The sequence below is a fragment of the Macrobrachium nipponense genome, chromosome 29, assembly GCF_015104395.2.
Source record: "Macrobrachium nipponense isolate FS-2020 chromosome 29, ASM1510439v2, whole genome shotgun sequence".
NCBI classification, from domain to species: Eukaryota; Metazoa; Arthropoda; class Malacostraca; order Decapoda; family Palaemonidae; genus Macrobrachium; species Macrobrachium nipponense.
Genome location: NC_061092.1, coordinates 73,014,454 through 73,038,932, shown reverse-complemented (window position 1 = coordinate 73,038,932; position 24,479 = coordinate 73,014,454). Strand labels below are relative to the sequence as shown.

General features: G+C 45.1%; 1 protein-coding gene across 2 annotated transcripts in view; it reads left to right on the top strand.

The window, feature by feature from the left end:
• Nucleotides 1-24,479, top strand: part of LOC135206286 (glutamyl aminopeptidase-like) — a 137,314-nt gene that overhangs the window by 15,124 nt on the left and 97,711 nt on the right. For both annotated transcript variants that reach the window (XM_064237704.1, XM_064237705.1), the window contains exon 2: nt 14,679-14,938. In XM_064237704.1, the coding sequence (XP_064093774.1) occupies nt 14,684-14,938 (255 nt within the window). In that variant the 5' untranslated portion in view covers nt 14,679-14,683. The remainder of the gene's footprint in view (nt 1-14,678; nt 14,939-24,479) is intronic.

Here is a 24,479-nt window from a genome sequence, read left to right as displayed (position 1 = left end):
GGGGCGAGGTATTGAGGAGTGATCGTGAGGGGTGCGCCCCTCAGATCCCGCCACGTCGTCGTACGTACCAGGCTCGGTTCTCGGACCAGCCAGGTCGTACGCACAGGTGGTTGGAGGAGACCCAGAGGGGGCTGTCGCTGCGTCCTCTCCTTGAGGGAGGAGGGTCTCGGGAGGTACTCCTGTTCGAGGGACTGGACGGTCCGACTCCACAGGAATGCTATCACACCCGAGATCCAGAGGAACTTTGCCGAGGTTATTGCGCTGATTCGTCAGCACAACGACCTCGGGGAGGATCGCCGCTCCCACCATCCCGAGCCCACGTCCCGGCTCGAGTCGTTCTGGGGCCCACCCGAAGAGGGAACCCAGACCGACGGTGGGTTTGCCGCGTTCCGAGCTTGCGGACTCAGTGCTAGACCAGGTTTGAATCGCTTGTCTCCGGACAAGACGGTTCGCTCAAGTCTGGCAGGTCGAGCAAGCTGCTTCCACCTCCTCTGCTACGACAGCGGCGGTTTTACGTGCCATCTGAAGACCCGATGCCGCCCAAACAGGTGAACCCGGAGTTAGCTAGGCTGACTCCGGGTGTGTCTCTGCAACAGCTCCTGTCCGAGAACCTGTGGTTCTCGCAGCAAGAGGCACTCGGCCTGGAATCTACCGCCATGGCAGCTTTCCAGGCGTCCTCCTGGCTAGATCTGTGGTCCCTCACAGTATCTAAGGTCGCAGCCAACTCCGGGGGAATTTCTCCCGAAGAGGACTCGGCCTTCAGGAGACTTTTGCCAGTCTGGGGGGGGAAGAGCCATCTCCTTCCTTGCCCACCAGACGGTGAACCTGTGGGCCAACCTGGTTCTCCGACGAAGGACGCTGTCCTTACTCGGGTTTTCCAGGGCCAGGCCGGGTCCGCTGTGAGGCGGCGTTGGGGCTCGAAACGGACACCTCTACGGAGTTCCACGTCTCTCTTCCCAGGAGAGATGGTGGACGCTGCGGTGGACAGACGGCGCACTGAAGACAGTGACCGTCTGGTTCACCAGGCAGTCTCGAAGGCTTCTGGCAGCCCTCGGACTGCGGCCAAGTCTAAGAGCTCGGCTAGCGCTTCCTCGGCTGCTAAGACGGTTGCTGCGTCGAAGCCCCGAGGAATGACTCTGTCTTCTTCAACTTCTGGCAAGGGGGGCCGTAACCAGCCCTCCTCCCAGCCCTCCTCATCCCGTTGGAGGCTCTGGGAAGAAGTCGAAGAAAGAGGGGGGAAACGCTAGGGACGGCGTTCCCCTCACCTGCTGCCGGAAGTGGGGGGGTGCCTGGCCAGCCATTGGGCAACTTGGCAGCGCTACGGCGCCGAGACCTGGATTGTAGATGTCCTTCGGGAGGGATATCTATTACCCTTCGAATCTCGGCCACCCCTCACCTCCAACCCGGTCCAACAGCAGTCCCCCCCGTACGTCCCCGGGTCACCGAAGGACGTAGCACTCAGACAGGAGATCAAGACCATGCTGAGCAAGAGAGCTGTAGAGATCGTCACGGATCAGTCACCGGCTTTTTACAGTCGACTCTTCCTGGTGGAAAAGTCTACGGGAGGCTGGCGCCCGGTGATAGATCTCTCTCCCCTGAACCGGTTTGTTCGCCAGAAAACCCGGTTCAACGATGGAGACGGCACGCTCAGTGCTCGACTCCATCAGGGAAAAGAACGATTTCAATGCTTTCAGTGGACTTGAAGGATGCGTATTTCCAAATACCCATTCATCAGTCCTCCAGAAAGTACCTCCGCTTCATCCTCACGACGGACGGTGTACCAGTTCAGGGCACTGTGCTTCGGTCTCTCAACCGCCCCACAGGTGTTCACGCAGAGGGTTCACTCTGGTTGTCTGCTTGGGCCCATTCGCACGGGATACGTCTGATGAGGTATCTCGACGATTTTGGTTAGTCCTGGCGAGCTCCCGCTCGCAGTTGCTACAGGACAGGGGATCAGCTGCTCGATGTTCTGTCGCGATCTGGGGATCGTTGTGAACTTCGAGAAGTCCGACCTCGAGCCCAAGCAGAGGATTGGAAGTTACCCTGGGTATGCTGATCGACCACGGTTAGCAGGGCGAGTCTTCCCCCGCGGAACCTCGCGGATCAGCAGATTCAGAGAGGCAGCCAACCAGTTCCTGTCCTCGGCAGGAACAGGTAGCTCAGCGATGGCAAGTCGTGATCGGACACCTGTCGTCACTCGAGAAGTTAGTCCCTCACGGGCGTCTTCACCTGCGGTCTCTTCATGGAGACTAAAGGAGAGTTGGTCACAGGCGACGGATCCCCCAAGCTTTCCAGTGTTTCACTGACACAGGAGGTGAGGCAGGACCTAGCCTGGTGGGCTCGACGACAGGACCTCTTAAGAGGAGTGCCTCTGCGCATCCCCCCCCGGACATGCAGCTGTTCTCAGACGCATCGAACCGAGGGATGGGGGGGGGGCGCCACACCTGGAGGAGTTGCTGACTTCAGGAGAGTGTGGGACGAGAACGACAAGCACCTTCACATCAATGTACTGGAACTCAAGGCAGCGTTCCTCGCTCTCCAAGAGTTTCAGGACCGCTTGATGGGACACTCAGTGGTGTTGATGTGCGACAACACCACGGTGGTGGCTTACGGTCAACAAACAGGGGGGCCTAGTGTTCTCTCCCGTCCGTAACCAGTTGACTCGGCAGGTGCACGAGGTGGGTCAGCACACTCAATAGAAAGCTGTCGGCACGCTACATTCCAGGGAAGAGGAATGTAGTAGCAGACACGCTCAGCCGCGGTCGGGATCAGGTGATAGGGACCGAATGGTCTCCTACACCAGGACGTGGCGGAAAGGCTCTTCGACCTGTGGGGGCGGACCAGTCGTGGATCTGTTCGCCACCCGGCACAACAGGAAGCTCCAGGTGTTCTTCTCGGCCGTGCCGGACTCATGGGCCAGCTGCAGAGGACGCTCTTCAACACCCGTGGGACAACCTCTTCGTCTATGCCTTTCCCCCGTTTCAGCCTGATTCGCAAGGTGAATCAAGTCGAGCGCTGGTCACCCCGAATCTCAGGATGATCCTGTGGCTCCCAAATGGCCACAGGCCATTTGGTATCCGGACCTGCTGGCTCTTCTCGCAGGAGAACCGAGAGAGATTCCCCCCTTGGCACAACCTTCTCGCACCGCCACACGTCGAGCGGTACCACCGAGCAGTCAGTCCCTACGTCTTCACGGCTGGCTGTTATTCCACCATCTCTTGCGAACGAGAGGCTTTTCTCGTAGCGCAGCAACAGAGATGGCTGAAACGTCCGTCAGTCCTCTGCAGCTGTGTACCAGGGGTGGGTTTTTTTTAAGTGGCCGTCTTCTGTGTTGTGTCGTAGACGGGGTCTATCTCCTCTCAGAGCCACTCTTCAGCAGGTAGCGGATTTCCTCGTTTTTCTTCGCCGAGAGAAGCTCCTATCAGTCCCCACAGTGAAAGGATACAGAGCCGCCTTGGCGCTCGTCCTGAAAACTGAGGGGGTTGGACATCTCGAAACTCGTTCGAGATCTCCTTGCTGATGAGGAGCTCGAGAGGTCCTTGCCCCACCCAGGGAACTCAGGCCCCCTGCGTGGGACGTGACTCTCGTCCTTAGGAGTCTGACTCGAAACACCGTTCGAGCCACTCCGAGAGTCGTCAGACAGGGATCTGACCCTCAAGACCCTCTTCTTGCTGGCCCTGGCATCGGCGAAGAGAGTAGGGAACTTCATGGTCTTTCCTATGATGTAACAAAGAAAAAAACACTCCCAGGGATGGGGATCCGTGACGCTCGATTTCGTCCCGAACTTCGTTGCGAAGACTCCATGAAAAAACCCGTCAGTCCCACCCTGATGACAGGTTCGAGTCATTCACGATTCCCTCCCTATTGGACTTCACCGATAATGATGCGGATGAGATGCTGCTTTGTCCTGTGAGGGCGCTACGGCGCTATCTGAAGAGAACTCGTCACCTCAGGCCTGAGTGTCGACGCCTCTTCGTTAGCACCGGGGTCACCAAGAAAGAAGTATCCAAGAAACACTCTTATTCTGGCTGCGTGAGGTCATCAGGAGGGGCGTATGAGGCTGATGGTAGTGACGACATCCGTACGTCCCGTCGAGAGCTCACGAAGTCAGAAGTATTGGCCCCATCGTTGGCGTTTCGCAAGAACTTCTCCGCGTGGCGCAGGTCCTGAAGGCAGGGGTCTGGTCTAACCAGACTACCTTTACGTCCTTCTACCTTCGGGATATTGCCCACAGGTCCTTGGATACCTTTTCCTTGGGACCCGTGGTGGCTGCCTCAACAAGTTGTGTAGCTAACCCAGACCCTCGCAGGCTGAACAGCATCGAGTCCTGGTGTGACTGTGTGGATGGATGTGTGAGTGAGTGAGTGACTGGCTCTCTCTCCCCATTCTTTTCCTTCCCCTCTACCTGTGGCAGAGGGCCATGGTCGTCACTACGCTGGATGAGGACGAGATGCAGTGAGCTATATGACAGAGCCCCATCCTATCCCTTTCACTAGGGATAGGACAGCCAAGGAAATATCCACCACTTCCTTCTACAAGGGGGGGTTGGGAAGTGGATGCCTACAAGAGTCAAACCCATGACTTTATATTTGCTCCTGTACAGGAACAAGTTCTTGCATTGTGGTACTAAGAGATGCGCATGCCCCTCTCTTAGTACGGTCCCAGATCCGGTCTGACCATTGATCCTGCGGTGCACAGCCCCGATCAATCGGACAGAGGCTTGGGATCCCTCCCTCCGCTCTTACGACCAGGGAAGCTTCCAAGGTAGGGCGAACACCAGTCTGTTCACAAAAGACTCAGATTCCACCCCCACCAAGAGTGAGTCTTCCTATTGTAAAAGGACCGAAGGTTTGTATGCCGTGTCGGAACAAATGACAAATTTGTCTAAAATTGCATTTTCCTAACTATACAAACCTGAGGTGGCTTTTACACATAGCACCAACCCCTCAATGCCACCCCCTCCACTCTGCAGTTTTTGCTTGGGCCAAAGCAAAAAGTGATTTTGTTTACCTCCCAGTCGCGCGCGTTGCGCGCCTGTCGGACAAGCAGTTAACTACCGAACCCCTTGTTCGAAAGCTTACGACCTATCCAGCTGCCGCTAGTATCTTCCTATTGTAAAAGGACCTCAGGTTTGTATAGTTAGGAAAAATGCAATTTTAGACAAATTGTCATTTTATTGACACTAGTGACTCCGCAAATATCGAGATGGCGTCAATCTTCTACATCCTTGGTGTTTTGAGTAAAAATTTCGAAAGTCATGGAGGTATGTTTACACCCGGCATGGCTAGACTTTCATTAAAACCTCCGTTTAATCTTAAAATATGACCTTAATTTCTAACTTTGGAGAAAATACTCCGAAACGGAGAGTAGAGGTCTCGAGGTGTTGCTCTCACCACCAATGACTCGTGACTGGTGCCCCATCTCCATGTCAGGACGTGTTAAAGTACCTTTTTCTTTTTCGGAGGGTGGGATCAGCAAAGCGGCCAAGATGGATCAACTAGTCCACTTGGTTGTTTCCCCTATAGGGGCAACAAAAATGTTTTATTGTGCTGATTACAATGCAATATTGAGTAAAAAGCAAATAATTGTTCAAATGAGCACTGGGAAGGCTGTGAAGGACATGTCCGCCAGTGTATGCCTGGTGTCAGCGAGACGATACCATGCCATATTGGATTAGAAAACGCCTGAAAACATATTTTTATGAAGACTCACATGCTTATTGTAGTTTGTGTGGAGGTGTCATATATCTCATTTTGTTGATGAAACTTCAATATTTTGAATGGTGTGCTTAAATATTGTATTGTATTTTGTTCATGACACTTACCTGCCAGATATATATATAGCTGTATTCCTCCTGACAACCGACAGAATTTCAAAACTCCCGGCAAACGCAGTGGTCGGCTAGGTGGTTAGTACCCATTCCCGTCGCTGGGAGGCGGATACCGGGAACCATTCCCATTTTCTATTCAGATTTTCTTCTGTCGCCGGTCGGTAAAACATCTGTTACAGACCTCGCTTAGGATTTCGAAAACTTCATGTCACTTGAGTATTTGGATTGTCTTTTGGTTTCGGACTTGGCTTAGTGATTTGGCATACGCTATTGTGGTTTGGATTTTGATTTTGGCTTTGATTTTTCTTAGAATTGAGATGTCTGGATCTAGTTCTACTAGTTTTCAGGGTGTGTGGTGTAGAAGAATGTAAGGTGAGGCTACCAAAAAAGCCTCGGTAGATCCTCACACAGTGTGTGTGAATTGTAGAGGGCATGTTTGCTTGTTGGATGATAGGTGCAAAGATGTGAAGTATTAACTGATGTCGAATGGAAGGCGTATGAATCTTACATTCGTAGACTTGAGCGTGACAGAATTAGGAGGTCTTCCTCCAGGAGTGCTTCTGTTAAAAGTCAAAGTAAAGTTGCTCAATCTAACATAAATGTAGAACATGCTACGCATAACCCTATAATTTCTCCTTCAGATAAGGAAGTGATTGTTACCGAAGGGAATGCCCTTTCTACCATTTTAGAATCGATTCGGAACCTTGAATCGAAATGAAAGTGCTACAATCTAATGTGCAAAAAAGTGTAGTGATAATGTTAGTGCCCCTAGTGAAGTGGAGGGGGCGTCAGATCGGTCCTATAATGCCTCCAGGTTGAGACCTCTGTCGGACTCCCAGAACACAGGGAATGGACATGTCGAAGGCCGAAGGAGGGTTACGGGAATTAAACACCGGTCTGGCGTCCCTTCGGCAGATCCTGAAGACGCATCCAGGCTGCCAAAGATCGCGCGCAAGCGCGAATCGTGAAGGAATGCTTCTCTTCCTACCGAGACGTCCTCACCTCACCGTGGGTGGGAATCTCGGAAGACCTCTCCGACTGAGAGTGGTAAGGAAGACGTAAGGTGTCGCACAAGCGGCCATCGTCTTTCTCGCCCTCTTAGGAAAAGGTCTTACGGAAGAGTACGCAGCCTCTCCAAGTGAGAGTGGTAAGGAAGACGTAAGAACGTCGCACTGGCGGCCATCGTCTTTCTCGCCCTCTTAGGAAAAGGTCTTACGGAAGAGCACGCAGCTTCTCCAAGTGGAAGTGGTAAGGAAGGACGTAAGACGTCGCACTGGCGGCCATCGTCTTTTCTCGACCTCTTAGGAAAGGTATGATGGAAGAGGACGCTTCATCGGGGAGATCGAGAGCGTCCTCCGCCTCGATTTACGCTTCGGCCTTCTCCGGAAGACTTCGAAGACAGTATCCCGCACAAGAGATTTAGGACGCTTTCTGAGCGTCCTGATTCGAGTCCGGAGAGAAGGAAGAAGGCGTCCCCTCGCCCATCTTCTTCTCAAAAGTTCATTCCATCATATGGTTCTTCACCATCAAAAAAGACTCTCGAAGCGATTCGTCAACAGTTGGATACGTTTTCGCCAAGAAAGAGGAAAGATCACGTAGTCGTAAAAAGATCTTTGGCTACCCGTCAAGAAATCTAGACGTTCTCCTGCTTCTCTTCGTTCTTCGTCTTCGTCTGATCCGTCGCCTTCTAGACCTCATCGACTCAATCAGGAACGCGCAAGCGGTCCTGCTGGGAGAGTCTCTAGAAGTATTGGCGGTAAAGATAAAGACAATAGGTGCCGCACAGGCGGCCGCCGCCGTCGTCTTTTTCCAGAGTCGAAGAACGTCAGAAGGATCGCTCCAGGAATAGAATTGGGAGGAATGGATCTTGACTTACAGGAAGAGCTATTCAATTTCAAAACAAACGCTTTGCTAAACCAGGACGCTCGTAAGGACGTTTTTCCCCTTCGGGACGCTCGGGGGTCGGAAACCGTCCCCGGCTGGAGAGCTTCAGACGCCACGATATTAGTTTTTCAGAAGAAAAGGATATGAAGATGAATATGAGGACGTTTTGAGGACGCGAGGCGTAGTGCTAGTAAGGACGCTCGTCGTCTTCAAATCAGTACCGCGTTCCAGGACGCAAAATGAGACGCTCCAGGCGCAAATGAGGGACGTTCCAGGACGCAAATGAGGACGCTTTCCAGGACGCAAATGAGGACGCTTTGAGGGCGCTAGGCGTCCGATGCAGATGCATAAAGTTATCCTGAGCAGAAAAAGAACAGGTCACTAGTCAGAAGGATAGCGCCATATGCTTCAAGGTAGTAGGAACTACAATATCAGTGCTCGTCAAGAGAAATCGTATGACGTCAGTTTGAAATTCGGAGAGAAGGTCAAGGTTAGGAGAACATAGCAGACTCTCCTCTTCAAAATTGATTTCAAACACAAAACCTACGGTTCGAAAGGGAGATGAAACTTTGGTTTCTTCTTGTTCAATGCAGAATAAGGCTATGTCCTCCCATTAGAAAATAAATCGTCAAGCGAGACTGTTTCGGAGAGGAGGAGGGGATCCTACAACCTCATCCTCTGTGGATTATAAGACTCTGACTCGTCTTTTAAAAGATTTTGTTTTCCCGAGAAGTTCCGAGCTCCAGTTTCCTCTCTCCCCACCTTCGCAACAACTAACTCTTCGAAGGCAAGGAAGACTCCAAATTTTGTCAAAATGGCCACCTCGCTCTCGACTAAAACAAAGGGCTTTTAAACGAATCCATGATTGGATGGAATCCAAAAAGACAAAGGGCAAGACTTCTTTTGCACTTCCCCCCACAAGGCTTAGTGGAAGATCGGGGAAGTGGTACGCAACAGAAGAGGAAGCAGGCTTGAGAATCCCCGCTTCTGCACAAGGGGATTTCGCCCAACTTAGTGGAAGCTCCTAGAAGATCTTACCTGGCATCAGCAAAAGTTTCGTGGGACAATGTCGGAGATAGATCACCCATCTCAAAGGCCTTTATAAAACTTTGGAAGTTTTTAACTTTCTAGATTGGTGTCTGGGCGTCTTGGATGTTCAGTCTAGAAGCCCAGATTCCATCTCATTGGAGGACTTAGCGAGTATTTTGTCATGCATGGACAGAGCAGTAAGAGATGGCTCCGACGAGCTGGCATCACATTTTGCGTCGGGAGTCCTGAAGAAACGCGCACTCTTCTGTAGCTTCACAGCTAAGTCAGTGTCACCAGCGCAAAAAAGCAGAATTGTTGTTCGCTACCCTTTTCTGCTCATCTTTTTCCACAATCGATGGTAAAGGATTTATCAGTAAATCTCCAAGAACGAGCGACGCAGGACTTATTGTCTCGGTCTTCGAAACGTCCTGCTGATCAGATGTCTTTCAAGAACCACGCAAGTTCTAGGAAGAATTATAAGCCCTTTCGTGGAAGAGCCTCTTCAAGAGCTGCTGCTCGAGGGAGGAGTTCCCTAGGGCAGAGCCCCCTCAAAAAACCAGGGGAAAGAAATGACTTTTCGGCCCTCCGACACCAGTCGGGGCGAGACTTCGCGCTATTCGCCGAAGCATGGAGGATAAGAGGGGCGAACTCTGTCACTCGAAGTGATCGAGAAAGGTTACAAAATCCCGTTTCTATCGAAACCACCATTAAGCATAGAACCAATAGACCTTTCGCCCTCTTATCAGGATTCAAAGCAACAGATCTTATTAGACCTTTTCTTTGGATCAGATGTGGAAAAGAGGAGCAGTAGAAAGAGTCGTGTCACGGAACTCCCCAGGCTTCTACAACAGGCTTTTCCTTGTTCCGAAGCACTCGGGAGGATGGAGACCTGTCCTAGACGTAAGCAGGCTGAATCTTTTTGTAAGGAAAAATAAAATTCAAGATGGAAACTGCACAGTCTGTTTTAGCTTCCCTGAGGACCAGGAGATTGGATGGTGTCCTTGGATCTCCAAGATGCCTATTTCCATGTTCGATTACATCCTCGGTCCAGGAAGTTCCTCAGATTCGTTCTGAAAGGACAGGTCTTCCAATTCAGAGCTCTCTGTTTCGGGTGAGTACAGCCCCTATGATATTCACGCTTCTGATGCGAAATGTAGCAAAGATGGCTCCATCTCTCAAAGATAAGAGTCTCACTCTATTTAGACGATTGGCTGATCCGGTCCACTTCAAAGGAACAGTGTCTGGAGGACCTACATACGACATTACAGCTGACGAAGGACCTGGGCCTTCTGGTCAACTTCGAGAAGTCCCATCTGATTCCCACACAGTCCATCGTGTATCTGGGGATTCAGATGGATTCAGGTGGCTTTTCAAGCATTTCCATCCATAGAACGTCAGCTAAAATGCTTAGAGAAAGTATCGGTCTTCTTAGAGAAGGAAATATTGCTCGGCGAGGGAATGGATGAGTCTGCTGGGGACCATTTCCTCGCTGGAGAATTGTTTCTCTGGGAAGGCTGCACCTCGACAGCTTCAGTTTTTTTTTTTCCAGCAGACAACTGGAAAAAAAATAAAAGAAAAGACCTAGACGAGATTTTTTGAGAATCCTCAATCGATCAAAAACAGCATTTTGAAGTGGTGGTCCGACCCCGTCAAGCTATCGGAAGGGATGTCCCTCAAAGTTCTGAGCCCAGACCTAGTGTTGTTCTCAGACGCGTCCATGACGGGCTGGGAGCAACACTGGGGGAGGAAGAAGTGTGTCAGGCTCTGGAGAGGGGAACAGAGGGTCCTGGCACATAAACCTCAAGGAGCTAGAAGCAATTCGATTGGCACTTCAATGCTTCAAGTCAAGGATTGTGGGATGAATTGTACAAGTCAACTCGGACAACACCACGGCGGGCTCGCATATCTCAAAAAACAGGGAGGAACTCTATCTCGCTCCCTGTTCAAGATAACGAAAGGGGGAAATCTTACTTTGGGCGAAGCTGAGAAATGTAACGATTCTAATGAGGTTCGTTTCAGGACAGCAGAACGTTCGTGCGGATCTCCTCAGCCGTCGACATCAAATGCTTCCAACGAATGGACTCTCCATCCAGAGGTCTGCAAGGAGTTGTGGAAACTTTGGGGACGCCCACTGGTAGACCTCTTCGCGACAGCAAAAACGAAGAGGCTTCCGATTTACTGCTCTCCGTTCTAGACCCAGGAGCAATAGCAATAGACGCCATGCTTTGGAATTGGAAGGGGATGGATCTCTACGCCTTCCTCCATTCAAAATCCTGGGAGAGGTAATAAGGAAGTTTGCGGCGTCGGAAGGAGCAAGAATGACGTTGATCGCCCCCTTTTGGCCTGCAAGCGACTGGTTCCACAGAGGCCATGTCATTTCTGGTAGATTTCCCAAGGACACTTCCAGAAAAAATCGATCTACTCAGACAGCCCCACTTCGAGAGGTATCACGGAAACCTCTCCGCTCTGAGTCTGACTGCATTCAGACTATCCAAAAGTTGGCCAGAGCGAGAGGTTTTTCAAGATCGGTGGCAAGAGCTATTGCCAGCGCTAGAAGAACTTCTTCCCAAGCTGTCTACCAATCGAAGTGGGCTGTCTTCAGAGGTTGGTGTAGAAGGAAAAATATTTCCCTCCTCCACGACCTCTGTGAGCCAGATTGCTGATTTTCTCTTACCATCTTAGAGAGATAGACAAACTTCAGTGTCAACGATTAAAGGCTACCAAAGTATGCTATCAACGGTCTTTCGAACAGAGAGGGGGCCCTTGGATTATCGAATGATAGAGATCTTCACGATTTATTGAGGTCCTTTGAAACATCAAAAGCTCCACGAGACAAGATTCCCTCATAGAATTTAGATGTTGTCTTAAAGTTTTTAATGTCAGCCCCATTTGAACCTATGCACGCTGCCTCTTTGAAAGATGTAACTAGGAAAGCTATTTTCCTGACCGCTTTGGCAACAGCTAAGAGGGTTAGCGAAATCCAAGCTATGACTAAACATGTGGGTTTAGAGAACACAATGCGGTGTGTTCGCTGAGCCCCTCGTTCTTAGCGAAGAACGAAAACCCATCCAACCCCTGGCCTAAAAGCTTTGATATCAAGGGGTATCAGAGTTCGTCGGACGAGAGCCAGAGAGAGTTTTGTGCCCTGTCAGAGCTCTCAAATTTATCTAGAAAGACCAAACAATGTAGAGGCCCGTCGGACAACCTGTGGTGTTCGGTCAAGAGGACCGGAATTACCAATGTAAAAAACGCCACTGGCGTTCTTCTTGAGAAATACCATCAGGGAAGCTCATTCATCCTGCACGGATGGTGATCTTAAACTGCTAAAAGTTTAATGCTCACGAGGTTAGAGCGGTAGCTACTTCGGTGGCTTTTCAGAAAAAATATGGCACTCAGTGATATCCTGGGTGCCACATTTTGGCGAAGCAACTCTGTGTTTGCCTCACACTACCTCAGAGATGTGAAGGCGACATATGAGAATTGATACTCGCTTGGACCATACATTTCCGCGGATACAGTATTGGGGACGAGAAGCAATACGAACCCCATCCTTTAGAAAATGGATGTGTGTGATTTTAATTATGGGTTTTTTTTTTGTTTTTTTACGGTCGTAGGGTTGGCGCTTGAGGCGGTCTTCCCTTTAGTTAGCCTGAAAGTTTATGGGACTAACTTTAGTGAGGCTAGGTTAGGTGGTATTTATTATGCTTCGTTGTCTTCAGTATGGTCAATATGGTCTAGTCACATTGTGGTCCACGCTCCCGTTGACAGATCATCTAGAACTATCAGCTGTACAGGTCACTACCTTGCTGGAAATTCTAGTTAAGCAGAAGCAGGCTGGGTGACAGTAATCACGAAGTCAGCTATGCTAACAGGTAGGGAACCAAGATGTCAATCATCTGCATGTGAAATGTTTCCAAAATTCCAAAAATTCTTCTATTCTGTCCCTTCCCACCTCCAATAGTGGGATCAGCTATATATATATCTGGCAGGTAAGTGTCATGAACAAAATGATATTGTCATGATACAATAAAGTTTGTTCATACTTACCTGACAGATATATATAATCAAGTACCCACCCACCTCCCCTCAGGGGACAGTGGTAAAGAAAATCTGAATAGAAAATGGGAATGGTTCCGGTATCCGCCTCCCAGCGGCGGGAATGGGTACTAACCACCTAGCCGACCACTGCGTTTGCCGGGAGTTTTGAAATTCTGTCGGTCGTCAGAGAAATACAGCTATATATATATCTGTCAGGTAAGTATGAACAAACTTTATTGTATCATGACAATATCATTTTGTTTCGCCGATTAAATATTGTGGTGGAAAAAGTGACTCATTAGTTTGTGCAAGTGCCCACACAGCGGTGCTTTACCCTACTGTGAAATAAGATTTTAACTGTCATTTTTTTAATGTGCTCTGCTGCCAGTAAGGGGGTGGCTGAATGGGGCTTCGCACCTTATCCACATTTTTAAAGATTTTTGGTAAGCTCGGATAGGGTAAAATACTGAAAATCGGAAAATGTGGCCTCAATTTGTGACTTGGGAGAAAAAACCTCCTTCAAGAGGGAAGTAGAGGTCTCGAATTGTTGCTTCGACGGACGCTGGCTCTTGAATAATGTCTATCCTGGGTTACAGGACGTGTTGAAGTAATTTTTGGGGGAATGTGTTGCACTACAGTAGAGGCAGGCCATTTGGTATTTTACCCTATCAGGCAGTCCCGGGTTACGACGGGGGTTTCGTTCTTGAGACGCATCGTAAGCTGAAAATCGTCGTAAGCCGGAACATCGTAAAAAATCCTAAGGAAACCTAACTTTTAATGCTTTGGGTGCATTGAAAACAAAACTATGTAAACTGCGTTCTTATGGCATTTTTTCATCAAAAAACCTTCAAATATTGATTATTTTGCATTTTTGGTATCATATTTCATCTGCCAGATGAGTGTTGTAGGCGTCGTAACCCTGGAACATGCGTCGTAACCCTGGAAATAATGTCTGATGAATATAATTGAAAGCGTCGTAACCTCGGAACATCGTAAGCCGAGACCGTCGTAACCCGGGGACTGCCTGTACTGGCAAGCAGTTATGTTGCTCTGAGCGCGCTAGCCACAGGGGTTACAGCAGTTTAACTATTAGGCACTCTTCTTACAAAAAAGGACACAGGTAGTCTAGACTAATATTCCAAACATAACTGTGACTTTAAACGCCTTACTCATTATTGCAGAGTGACCTACCACTTTACATACAAACAGAGACATCATGCTTCGGCACTGGCTGTGACCTAACCAAAACCAGGCAAAACCTAACTTACCTAGAATATCGTGTTCTGACCTAAACTTAACAAACCAACCTAACCTTTCTTAGGGCGCCGTGCCCTTACTTGGCGGGTGACGAAGCCCCCAAAGTTGAAATGGTAACCAGATAATTTATGCATGTCCTGATGTTCATGTTGGACGGGACTAAAGATCTGCTTGAAACAATGTTTCGGCACTGTTACAACTTAACTAAACAAACCCAAAGCACAGTTATTCATAATGCAGGGGACATTAGACTTACATAAAAATTAATGTACAACTTACCTTATTCAAAATTGTTTGCTGTCCAACGACCATGAAGGCATCGTCTTGGCTTCTTTAAAGCGGGTGGGGGAAGTTTTTTTTTTTTTTTAAATGTAGTTTCCTTTTTAGTTTTTAAATAAAGAACAAAAGTTTATTTACTCAAATGAATTTTTTAGACTCATGTATCCTCACAAAAAGAGAAATCATTTTAGGCTTATAGTTTTTCATTCTTCACTGAAGCTTATTGCTAAGTTACTTCTGTTCATTTCTGTGAATCTGATTAAAATAGTTATCATAAAGACAGTAATTCATTAATGATGCATTAATGTATTACATGAAAATACAAATTGTAGCAAGAACTTAATGACTTTTGTCATTCCAGAAACCATGCCAGAGAATGCAAGAAAGAAGCTGAGAGCATCTTCAGATGCACCTTGGGAGGATGATTTCCGCTTGCCATCAAGTGTTCGCCCCAGCCACTATGATCTCTATCTGCATCCTGATCTCAGTTCAAAGATGTTTACGGGTTCTTTGACAATTACTCTTGATTCGTTGGAGAGTCGGGACTCCTTTCTTCTCCACACGAAGTGGCTGAGAATTTATGATACAAAGATCTCAAGAGTTGAAAGTGGACACAATCAGGTAAGGAATCTCCTTTATTTTTAAAGTCAGACAGAAATCTCAATGAAACATTCCTTTAAGCTAAAACTACTATATAAGCTTTGAATTTCCATAAAAAATAAAGATCTTTGGGGTAATGTTACCATCCCTTTACAGTGGTTAGACCTATATAGTTTCTCCATAATTTAAAATGAATAACTTTGAGTGCATTAGAACTTCTTTTTTCTGGTCAGTGCTTCCTGCTTTTAGCCTGCCAGTAGAATCTTGATTTTACCTGGCCTGAAGTTGACAGATTTTTATCTTTTAACATTGTAAAAAATAACTGACAGCAGGGGTAGCACAATATACACATAACACTCCTACGGTATTGATGATCAGCCATTGGTTACAAGGGTGTTGTTCAAACCACTAAACAGGCTACACTTGGCTTTGGCAGTTAGCAATGGATTACGTATTGGCCCTTTCACGAGGTATCATAACTCAGCATTGAGGTTATAATCTCTCCAAAGGCTAATTTGGTTTTGAAATCAAACACAATTATGTAGAGTTACTGATTGAGGGTTTCAACATCCATTGTTTGGTTAATTAGGCAACTTGACATGGAAATGTTGCTTTTGATGGGTAATATTAAATCCACCTGATGTGAACATCACAGAGAATAAACTGGTACCAAAGTATGTTATGTGATTTTCTAAATGAATACTTGTTATTTATATAATAATGTCAGCATTTTACTTGGGGTCATCTCCCATATTAAGGTTTTTTGTATAGGTGACTTACCCAGTATTTACATTTGCTATAGTTTTCTACGTACAGCTGCCTAAATTCAAATATCAGGAATTCCTGGAGCTGAACAGAAATCAGAAGACCATCCATAAACCTAGGAAGTTATGGCAAGAACCTCTGTCTCTTCCTCTATCTAAACGTGTTGCCTTCCATTACATATATATGGACATCATGATTGAGACACACTCAGTGTTGTGGAGTGTTTTTTGTCTACTTTGGAGAGAAGCTAAGGATGTCAGAACAGCCTACCTCCTTAGTGTTCAGAACGCTATTTGCTATTTACGCCTATTCTACTAATGAACTACAGGAAGCATAGCGATCTTCGTTTCTTACTAGTATATTTTTTATGTAAGCCTAAAAAGTGTCTAAATTTTTCAATAATTCAAGACCATTTTTAGTGACTGGCATGGCATCGTAGAAGGAAGCACATGATGTTCTCCTGCTAACTTTTCATCCCTTTCTGTGTAAGATGCTGAATTTGGAAAGCCAGGGGGTACAGTGCATAAGATATAGAGAGGAGAGATTGGACAGCGTATAGTAGCCAAAACAGTCTGAACGTCAGTGCCTGGTGCCATTGCTAGGCGACCGTTCTTATGTAATAATAGCACAAACTGATACACTCTTATGGGAAACTCTGTACTCTATATAACGTGTTTCTCGGATGTCTGTCAAGACTGTCAAATCATTTATGTACCATTTACTATATACAATATGTACTGTATGCAGAAATAAAATATTTAAGTTTCTGGTATATTTCTTCTACGGTAAAGCCATAAGGTTTTGTAGATATGGCAACTACATTATGGTTATTTTGTCAGCAGTTTTTAATGACTGGTAAATTATCTTTGCAGCATTACAAGGACAATGTGTATACTTGTAGAAGTAAAAAATGTTAATTCTGTTGCTGTAGTTTGTATACACTTGAGCAATATAGTTGACCAATTTGTCGACATTATGGGCCTTTCTTTCCACCATAAATTTACAGTCCTGTTTTATTCTAGAGGCAGAACTAATCATCGTTCTTTATTCACGGGTCAAATTGACACAATATGGTAAAATAATTGTCATCTCCAACGCTGTCATCCCATATATAAGCTACAGCCATAGGCATATTATTCCAGGCTCCCTATAAAGGACGCTGCTTACATTGAAGTTTCCAGATAATTTTATTATTAAGATAAGTTAGTTAGGCTTTGAACTTCATAAAATAATGAGGTGGACTTGTAGCAAACATGGCTTTTGGCCATTATCTGCAAAAATCACATCCTACCCTCAAGGGACTAGAAGCTTGACATCACCTCTAGAATTAAGTCAGTTATCATCTGTATTAATATTAATGTGGACCTGTTAAGTTGGTATTTCGTATCTCTAAACACATAAAAAAGATTTCATTGTTTATTAATCCACTGTACATGCAAACAACCAGAGAAGTACATTTGTATACCTGGCAATTTGAATAATGAAATGAGGATGGTATATCAAAGTAAAGACATAACAAGGAATCCTATAAAATAACTAATTTTACAATCTGTTGGTAACCAAATAGTAAATAAATTAACCCTTGAACTCATTCTGTACAGCAGTAAAACAACACATTGCCAAATATTAATTGCTGTACCAAGGTTTTCCTGAGCCATTGCTTTTAATAATTCTTCATTCACCATCATTCCACTCACATTTTTATCCCTCCCTAAGACTTACAGTTCTGGCTAGAATTTGAAGAGCTTGCTTATTTTTGCCATTAGCTCAGAATTTTTCAACCTGTGGTATGGGGACTGATTCAGACAGAATGAAGACATAAATTTCCCCATCACAGTCTGCTGCCCTGCGGATTTTTTCTCTTTCCTACAAAGACAGCTCACAGTGTGAATCAAAGACAATATGCAGTCTGTCTGCCAGACATGACATACATATTTGGTCGCAGATAAGGTTCTCTGGATAACTAGACCAAAGTCTGTGAAACTTGATAAATTATTTTAGACATGAAATGAAGAATATCTGTTTATAGATTTGAAACTGGACTGAATGCATATTCTTTTGAGTTAAGATTTTGTTCCAGTTCTCGTATCAGTTGGGATTTATCAGGCTTTATGCATCATACACCGTCAAAAGTGGACTAGTATCAAACAAGTCATGGCTGAGGATAGACAGCATTATTTTGCCTCGCTCTTAGCCTTTGTTTATCTCCCTCTGAGGTGCTGGTAAATGCTTCCAAGAAACAGTGTCTGACTTGAGAGATACTAGTGCATTATTCTGTTTTGAATTACTCATATCATAATGAGCACAAAAGTATAGAAAATTGACTTTGCTAATTGTGTTTGAAAGCTTTGATGTCTTAAGGACAAAGTGTTCTTTGCAAAATGTATGGTAGCCCTTTTCTCCATTTTTTAGTGCTCTAAGGAGTTGAGCCTTAACCATGTCATCAAATGCAACTCCTATGACAAAAGTGTGCAAGAAAATTTTCTTAGTAATATCAAATGGATTCTTCCTGTCTTTCATGAAATCTAGCGTATGAGCTACATTTTTATAAAAAATTAACCCTTTTTGTCCAGACAGCTCATGTTGAACATTGGTTTCCAGGTGAGCCACTACACCAGCATTGGTGAGCTGTTGTACGAGATTGGTGATAGCTCCAATTTCATGGTAAAGTAGCTCAAACTCTGCAACAATAGGTATATTTCCAGATGCACCAACAAAAACATGGCCTCCAGGACCCTGAGAGATTCTTTGGATGGTTTGTTCAAGTTTTAGGTCTGAGGCAACTGCATTGAATGAGCCCGGATGATCCTTGACAGTAAAGAGGCCCATGGAGAATGTTTTAAATAGATTTGGATGTGCAGCTTCCAATATGTGTATTCTTTCAAGATCCCAACTTGCATAGCGCAGATAGTTTATCGCATTAAACTCTCTTAGAACAGGCACTGACTCCTGTACCGATGCAACATGAAGGGCCAATTTCTTCACAATCGTGGTGGTGAGTCGCTTAATAACAGACACAAGCTTCTGATACACTCCAAAAGTATGCACAAGAGATCAGACTTCTCTTCATATTCTTTATCCAGTCACCAAACTATTTTTGGTTCTAGGTTAGCAGACTGACAGAAGGGGTTCAAAGTCTAACAAACTGTCTCTCTTGTTTTTTTTTTTTAGGCTCTCTTTAAGTCTTATAGCTATTTGTACAACTGAATCCTCAGACATGGGATCATTTTTAAACCAGAATGACTCCCACTGTAAGGTAGACAATACCTCAGACAATCATTAATCCTTGGGGTGACCTCACATAATGACTCCCCACTAACACTGAGTGCAAAACTTACTTATCAAACACTTCATATTCCAGACAGGTAATGCCCCGCACATCGTAGCAAAACTTTTGTGCAATGGAATATACCAAGCATTGGGAACAGATCATTAAACTCAGCTGGCTCTGCCATAATTATATCTGCCACTGTGTGAAATGCCCCTTCATCGCTAATCACCGGCAACACGTCGTTGTTGAGCTGATGGCATATCACTTTGAAATTCTGAAAGACCTCTCTTACAGCACAGTATTCTGTGACTAGGCGGGGAATCACTGAAGGAAACCCACATTCATCATTGGCACATCCCTTTTAGAAATACTAAGAGCATGGATTGCCTCCCCAGGGTGGAAGTTGCCCAGCAGTTGGTCTTGAATGAGGAAGACCAACATGAATAAAGGTAATCAAGAACTCATTCCATTTTGATTCCTTCCGAGCTTTCAAAATTTGACCTTCTATAAGCAAATTAGAATTTTCTGCCAGAAGCATATCAAGGGGAATAGTTGGACGAATTACAGGCGTTGGATGTGATGCAACTACTTGACAAGGAAGCACATCTTTACTAAGTTTGTCAGATTTACTGATGCTTGAGACAAGAGGTTTATAAATTGGGTGTCCAACTGCTTCTTAGTACAGCACACTTGCTGTGTAATGGCTGCTGTTTGTACCTGATAAGCTTGAAGTGTCTTTGTAGTCAAGAGTTATCAAGTGCAGCCATGGCCCACCCTTCTTTAGTAAAATGAATGGGGATCGGGATGTCATCTTTGGATCCAGAAACTACATAGGATGTCAGCATATTTCTACTAACTCAGACCTCTTTGTAGCTTGTAGATACTCTAATCTGATTCAATGTTGTTAGGAGCTCTTGGCTGCGTGTTTTGCCATATACTGCTTGACCTACCTTTGCATGAAGGGGTGGCTTCTGCTTACCTTCATGTAACCTGTAGATTATCATCTGGAAGAGACAGCAAAGCTGAGAATGGAAGTTCCTACCATATGCACTACCTTCATCATGTACTGTCTCATCCTCCTCTTATTCCTCATCATTTGACCTGGGAATTTTGAACAGGTTAGCAAAGAAATGCATCCAGTCATCAGGCATAGATGTTTCCTCCCAAGACCTTTTGAGATCAGCAGCATCACAGAAACGATCATCCAGACTGAAGTCAAGATCAAGCATTACCATACGTAGCTGTTCTGCTGCTTCTCGAATCTGATCTAGATTTTTTTTATTTTTGAAGCCAACTCACTACAATGAATAGCTGAAGAGAAGAACAGTTCAGACTCATATTTTTTTATTGTTCTTTGGAAATTGTATTTCATTCCCATAATGACTTACCAACATCTTCTTTATATCCCTGTTATAAAGGGACCCTACAGGTTTCTTCTTCCATCAAATGTTGAATTTCTGGCTCAGTATAAATCAATAATTGCGGTTGAGTAAAGGGTCAATTTGGTTCACTATATGACTAAAAATCTGACATTTCACTTCAGATTGATCAGCAATAGAGTTTTGAGTTTTTTTTCCCTTCTTTTTGAGTCACGTTCAGATACCAGTAGATATTTTCTGAGACAGTCACTGTGGTAGTATATATCAGCTACTAGGACATCATCAGGCTCTTCTAAATCTGGAACACGCTCGTATACTTCATCTTTGAGGAAGCGTGTGGCATCTAAGAATATTTGTGCTCGTTCAAATGTGTTAATCCTATACTTTTCGAAAATGCGCTTCCCTTCCGCTTTCAGTGCTACTAACCACATACTGTACATCTGAGCTCTCTAAGATCTTTCTCCGCATAGTGACATTGCTTGTTGTTGCATTTCAACTTTTTGAGTCATCTTTTCAGATTCTGACACTAGAAAGCTGGCAAGCATTGCGTTTTGCTGCTGCCTCAAACGGACTTATGATGAGTGTAATTTTTGTAACATGCATTTGTATTGTGATAAAGTTTACAACTCCCCTCTGCTCCATTATCTTCATTCTTTTAAAAACTACATGTAATTTTTTATACTGGCAGCTCTTTTCAGTATTGCATGACCAACGGAAAGAGATATGGGAGGCTCTCCTTTTTTGTGTTCTTGACAAGTTATGCACTTTATAGGATCTACTTGGCACTCGGCAAAACACCAAATTGTTCGTTATCCATTATTGCGTTATCAATTTAATAGGGTTCCATATTGTTTACAATAGTCATTACTGTAATTATTGAGTTATCAACTTCATAGAGTTCCGTAATTGGTTACAACAGTCAGTAAAGTCACAAAATTGAATTATTTCACTCTTCTTATTCACTCTCCAGGCTGATACTATAAAAAAATCTGTAACTTGCCAACGGTCCTCTGTGAATCTCAAACAAAGAAATTAAAGAGTACAGCAAATGGAGTGATTGAGATGAATTAACTAACACTCCATACCAAAACTTTAATCTTATCTTAGATGTAGTGGCTGTGTTATATTAAAATTTCACAGTAGCAAAGTATTACAGTTGTTCTACTGTCAGATTATTAGGAGCAGAGGCATTAATTATTTATCCAGGTAGACTGTTGCGGGAAAGGTTCTTTTGCATTCACTCGTAATGGCTCCCTAGCGGGCATAATGGAAACTATCATATTTTGGCCAAAAGCCACATTTCTTTCATGTCCACCTCTGTCATTCATAAAGTTAATGACTAATGACCTTATTTTAGAGGGAAAATTTTCTGGACGCCGAAATGTATACAGGGCCATAGTACAGAGTCAGGACTATGTAATAGTACATATAGTATTAATGATAGCCTAGGTACAATAGCCTGGTACCTATCAGCCAGTATTCAGTAGTATGTACTGTTGGTTGGGACAAGTGAAACAAGCTCATCTTTAGGCAAGGTCATAATTAGGGTTTCCAGTCTGAGCCCCATTTTTTAAGCTATAATGTCGTATGAAATTGAAGTTTCCTTTCAAGTAAAAATGATAATGGTAAAATTGAAGAATATACGACCTTTAAGTGTTCTGGCTGATCAAATTCAGCAGACCCCTCTCCATACCATGTTTGAGAACTTATTGATAACATGTAACTAACACTACCATAACATTTCATTACCATTTAAAACTGCAGCAGGTCTAGATCTAGGCCTCATGGTACAACCTTATGTACATTGTTGTAGTACTAGTAGTAGGAAAAATAGTCAGGCATAACCATGGTTGTATGGACTGATGGTAACCCAACATGCCAGTAACTTTTCAGGTAGATTTCAGCACACTGAACAACTTTTATTCATTACAATTCGCATTTGAAATAATATTTTATTAGCTGTTGGCACGTACCATGGATAAATAACATCCCTGCTTTAATAACAAGCTTATTACAACATTCCTTACATATTTAATTAGATATAAAAGCAAGAGTGAAGTTGACTGCCATCTAACACACGTTTACATGAGGTTATTTCAACAGTCATAAAGATTCTCATGAATGAAAATAGGTCTCTTACTTGTGAAATGTGATCCCCTGTTCTGTTGTGAACTTGTTCATGTAATTGACATAGTTGATGACCCAGCCTTGGGTTCCAGAAGTGGCTTTTTAGTCGCTGGTCTCCGCAGTTGATACCGATGCCATCTCTGACAATGGCTCCTTACTTGTATGCAATCGTCGCTTCTCTGTCCAATCTCTCCCCTCTATATCAATGGTACAGTGTACCTGGAGCACCACAACATTCCACTAGTTGGGTCATGATTTTATTTCAGTGTAGGTGTCAGTGTTTTCTGGTTGTTTTTAATTTGGTGCTGTGCCAGGGCAAGGGCAGTTACCTCTCATACTTTGCTAGCCATAGGAGCATTTTTCTTGCTGCAAAGTTCCCCCCAAGTAGGAGGGGACCCATGGCTATACCCCCACCCCACTGCGAGTTAAGATGAGCACCAACCAGAGGCAGTATCCATCTGCAGTAGCTCTCTTAACTGAAATTCATTACTTGACTTAATGCTTTGGAGCAGAATATGTCCATGATCCCAACTCCTTTCAATTTGGAATCAGTAATGTAATTACTGGGTAAGACACATATGCAAAAATGACAATTTTGTAAAAAAAAAAAAATTAGGTTATAGCACATATACTTACCCAGTAATTACATGATCAGAGCCCTTCCTCCTCCCCTCTGATAGACATTATGCATAAAAAAGGAATGAGGTGATTAGCCAAGTCATTCGTAGTAGAGTGGTCCCCCCGTATTCGCGGGGGATGCGTACCAGACCCAGCCGTAAATAGTTAGAACCCGCAAAAAGTTGGAACCCCTATAAAAATGCTGAAAACAGCCTTTTGTTCATGACACTTACCTGCCAGATATATATATAGCTGTATTCTCTGACGACCGACAGAATTTCGAAACTCCCGGCAAACGCAGTGGTCGGCTAGGTGGTTAGTACCCATTCCCGCCGCTGGGAGGCGGATACCAGGAACCATTCCCATTTTCTATTCAGATTTTTCTCTGTCGCCGGTCGGTAAACAACTGTTTACAGACCTCCGCCACCAGGCCTTTTAGATTTTTAAAACCCCATTTGTCACTTGAGTATTTGGATTGTCTTTTGGTTTCGGACTTGGCTTAGTGATTTGGCATACGCTATTGTGGTTTGGATTTTGATTTTGCTTTTGATTTTTCTTAGAATTGAGATGTCTGGATCTAGTTCTACTAGTTTCAGAGTGTGTGGTGTAGAAGAATGTAAGGTGAGGCTACCAAAAGCCTCGGTAGATCCTCACACGGTGTGTGTGAATTGTAGAGGGCATGTTTGCTTGTTGGATGATAGGTGCAAAGAATGTGAAGTGTTAACTAATGTCGAATGGAAGGCGTATGAATCTTACATTCGTAGACTTGAGCGTGACAGAATTAGGAGGTCTTCCTCCAGGAGTGCTTCTGTTAAAAGTCAGTGATAAAGTTGCTCAATCTAACATAACTGTAGAACATGTTACGCATAACCCTGTAATTTCACCTTCAGATAAGGAAGTGATCGTTACCGAAGGGAATGCCCTTTCTGCCATTTCGAAAATGCGAGTGCTACAATCTAATGTGCAAATGTGTAGTGATAATGTTAGTGCCCCTAGTGATGTGGAGGGGGCGTCAGATCGGTCCTATAATGCCTCCAGGTTGAGACCTCTGTCGGACTCCCAGAAGACAGGGAATGGACATGTCGAAGGCCGAAGGAGGGTTACGGGAATTAAACACCGGTCTGGCGTCCCTTCGGCAGATCCTGAAGACGCATCCCAGGCTGCCAAAGATCGTGCGCATGCTCGAATCTTGAAGGAATGCTTCTCTTCCTCCGAGACGTCCTCACCTCACCGTGGTGGGAATCTCGGAAGGCCTCTCCAATTGAGAGTGGTAAGGAAGACGTAAGACGTCGCACTGGCGGCCATCGTCTTTCTCGCCCTCTTAGGAAAGGTCTTACGGAAGAGGACGCAGCCTCTCCAATTGAGAGTGGTAAGGAAGACGTAAGACGTCGCACTGGCGGCC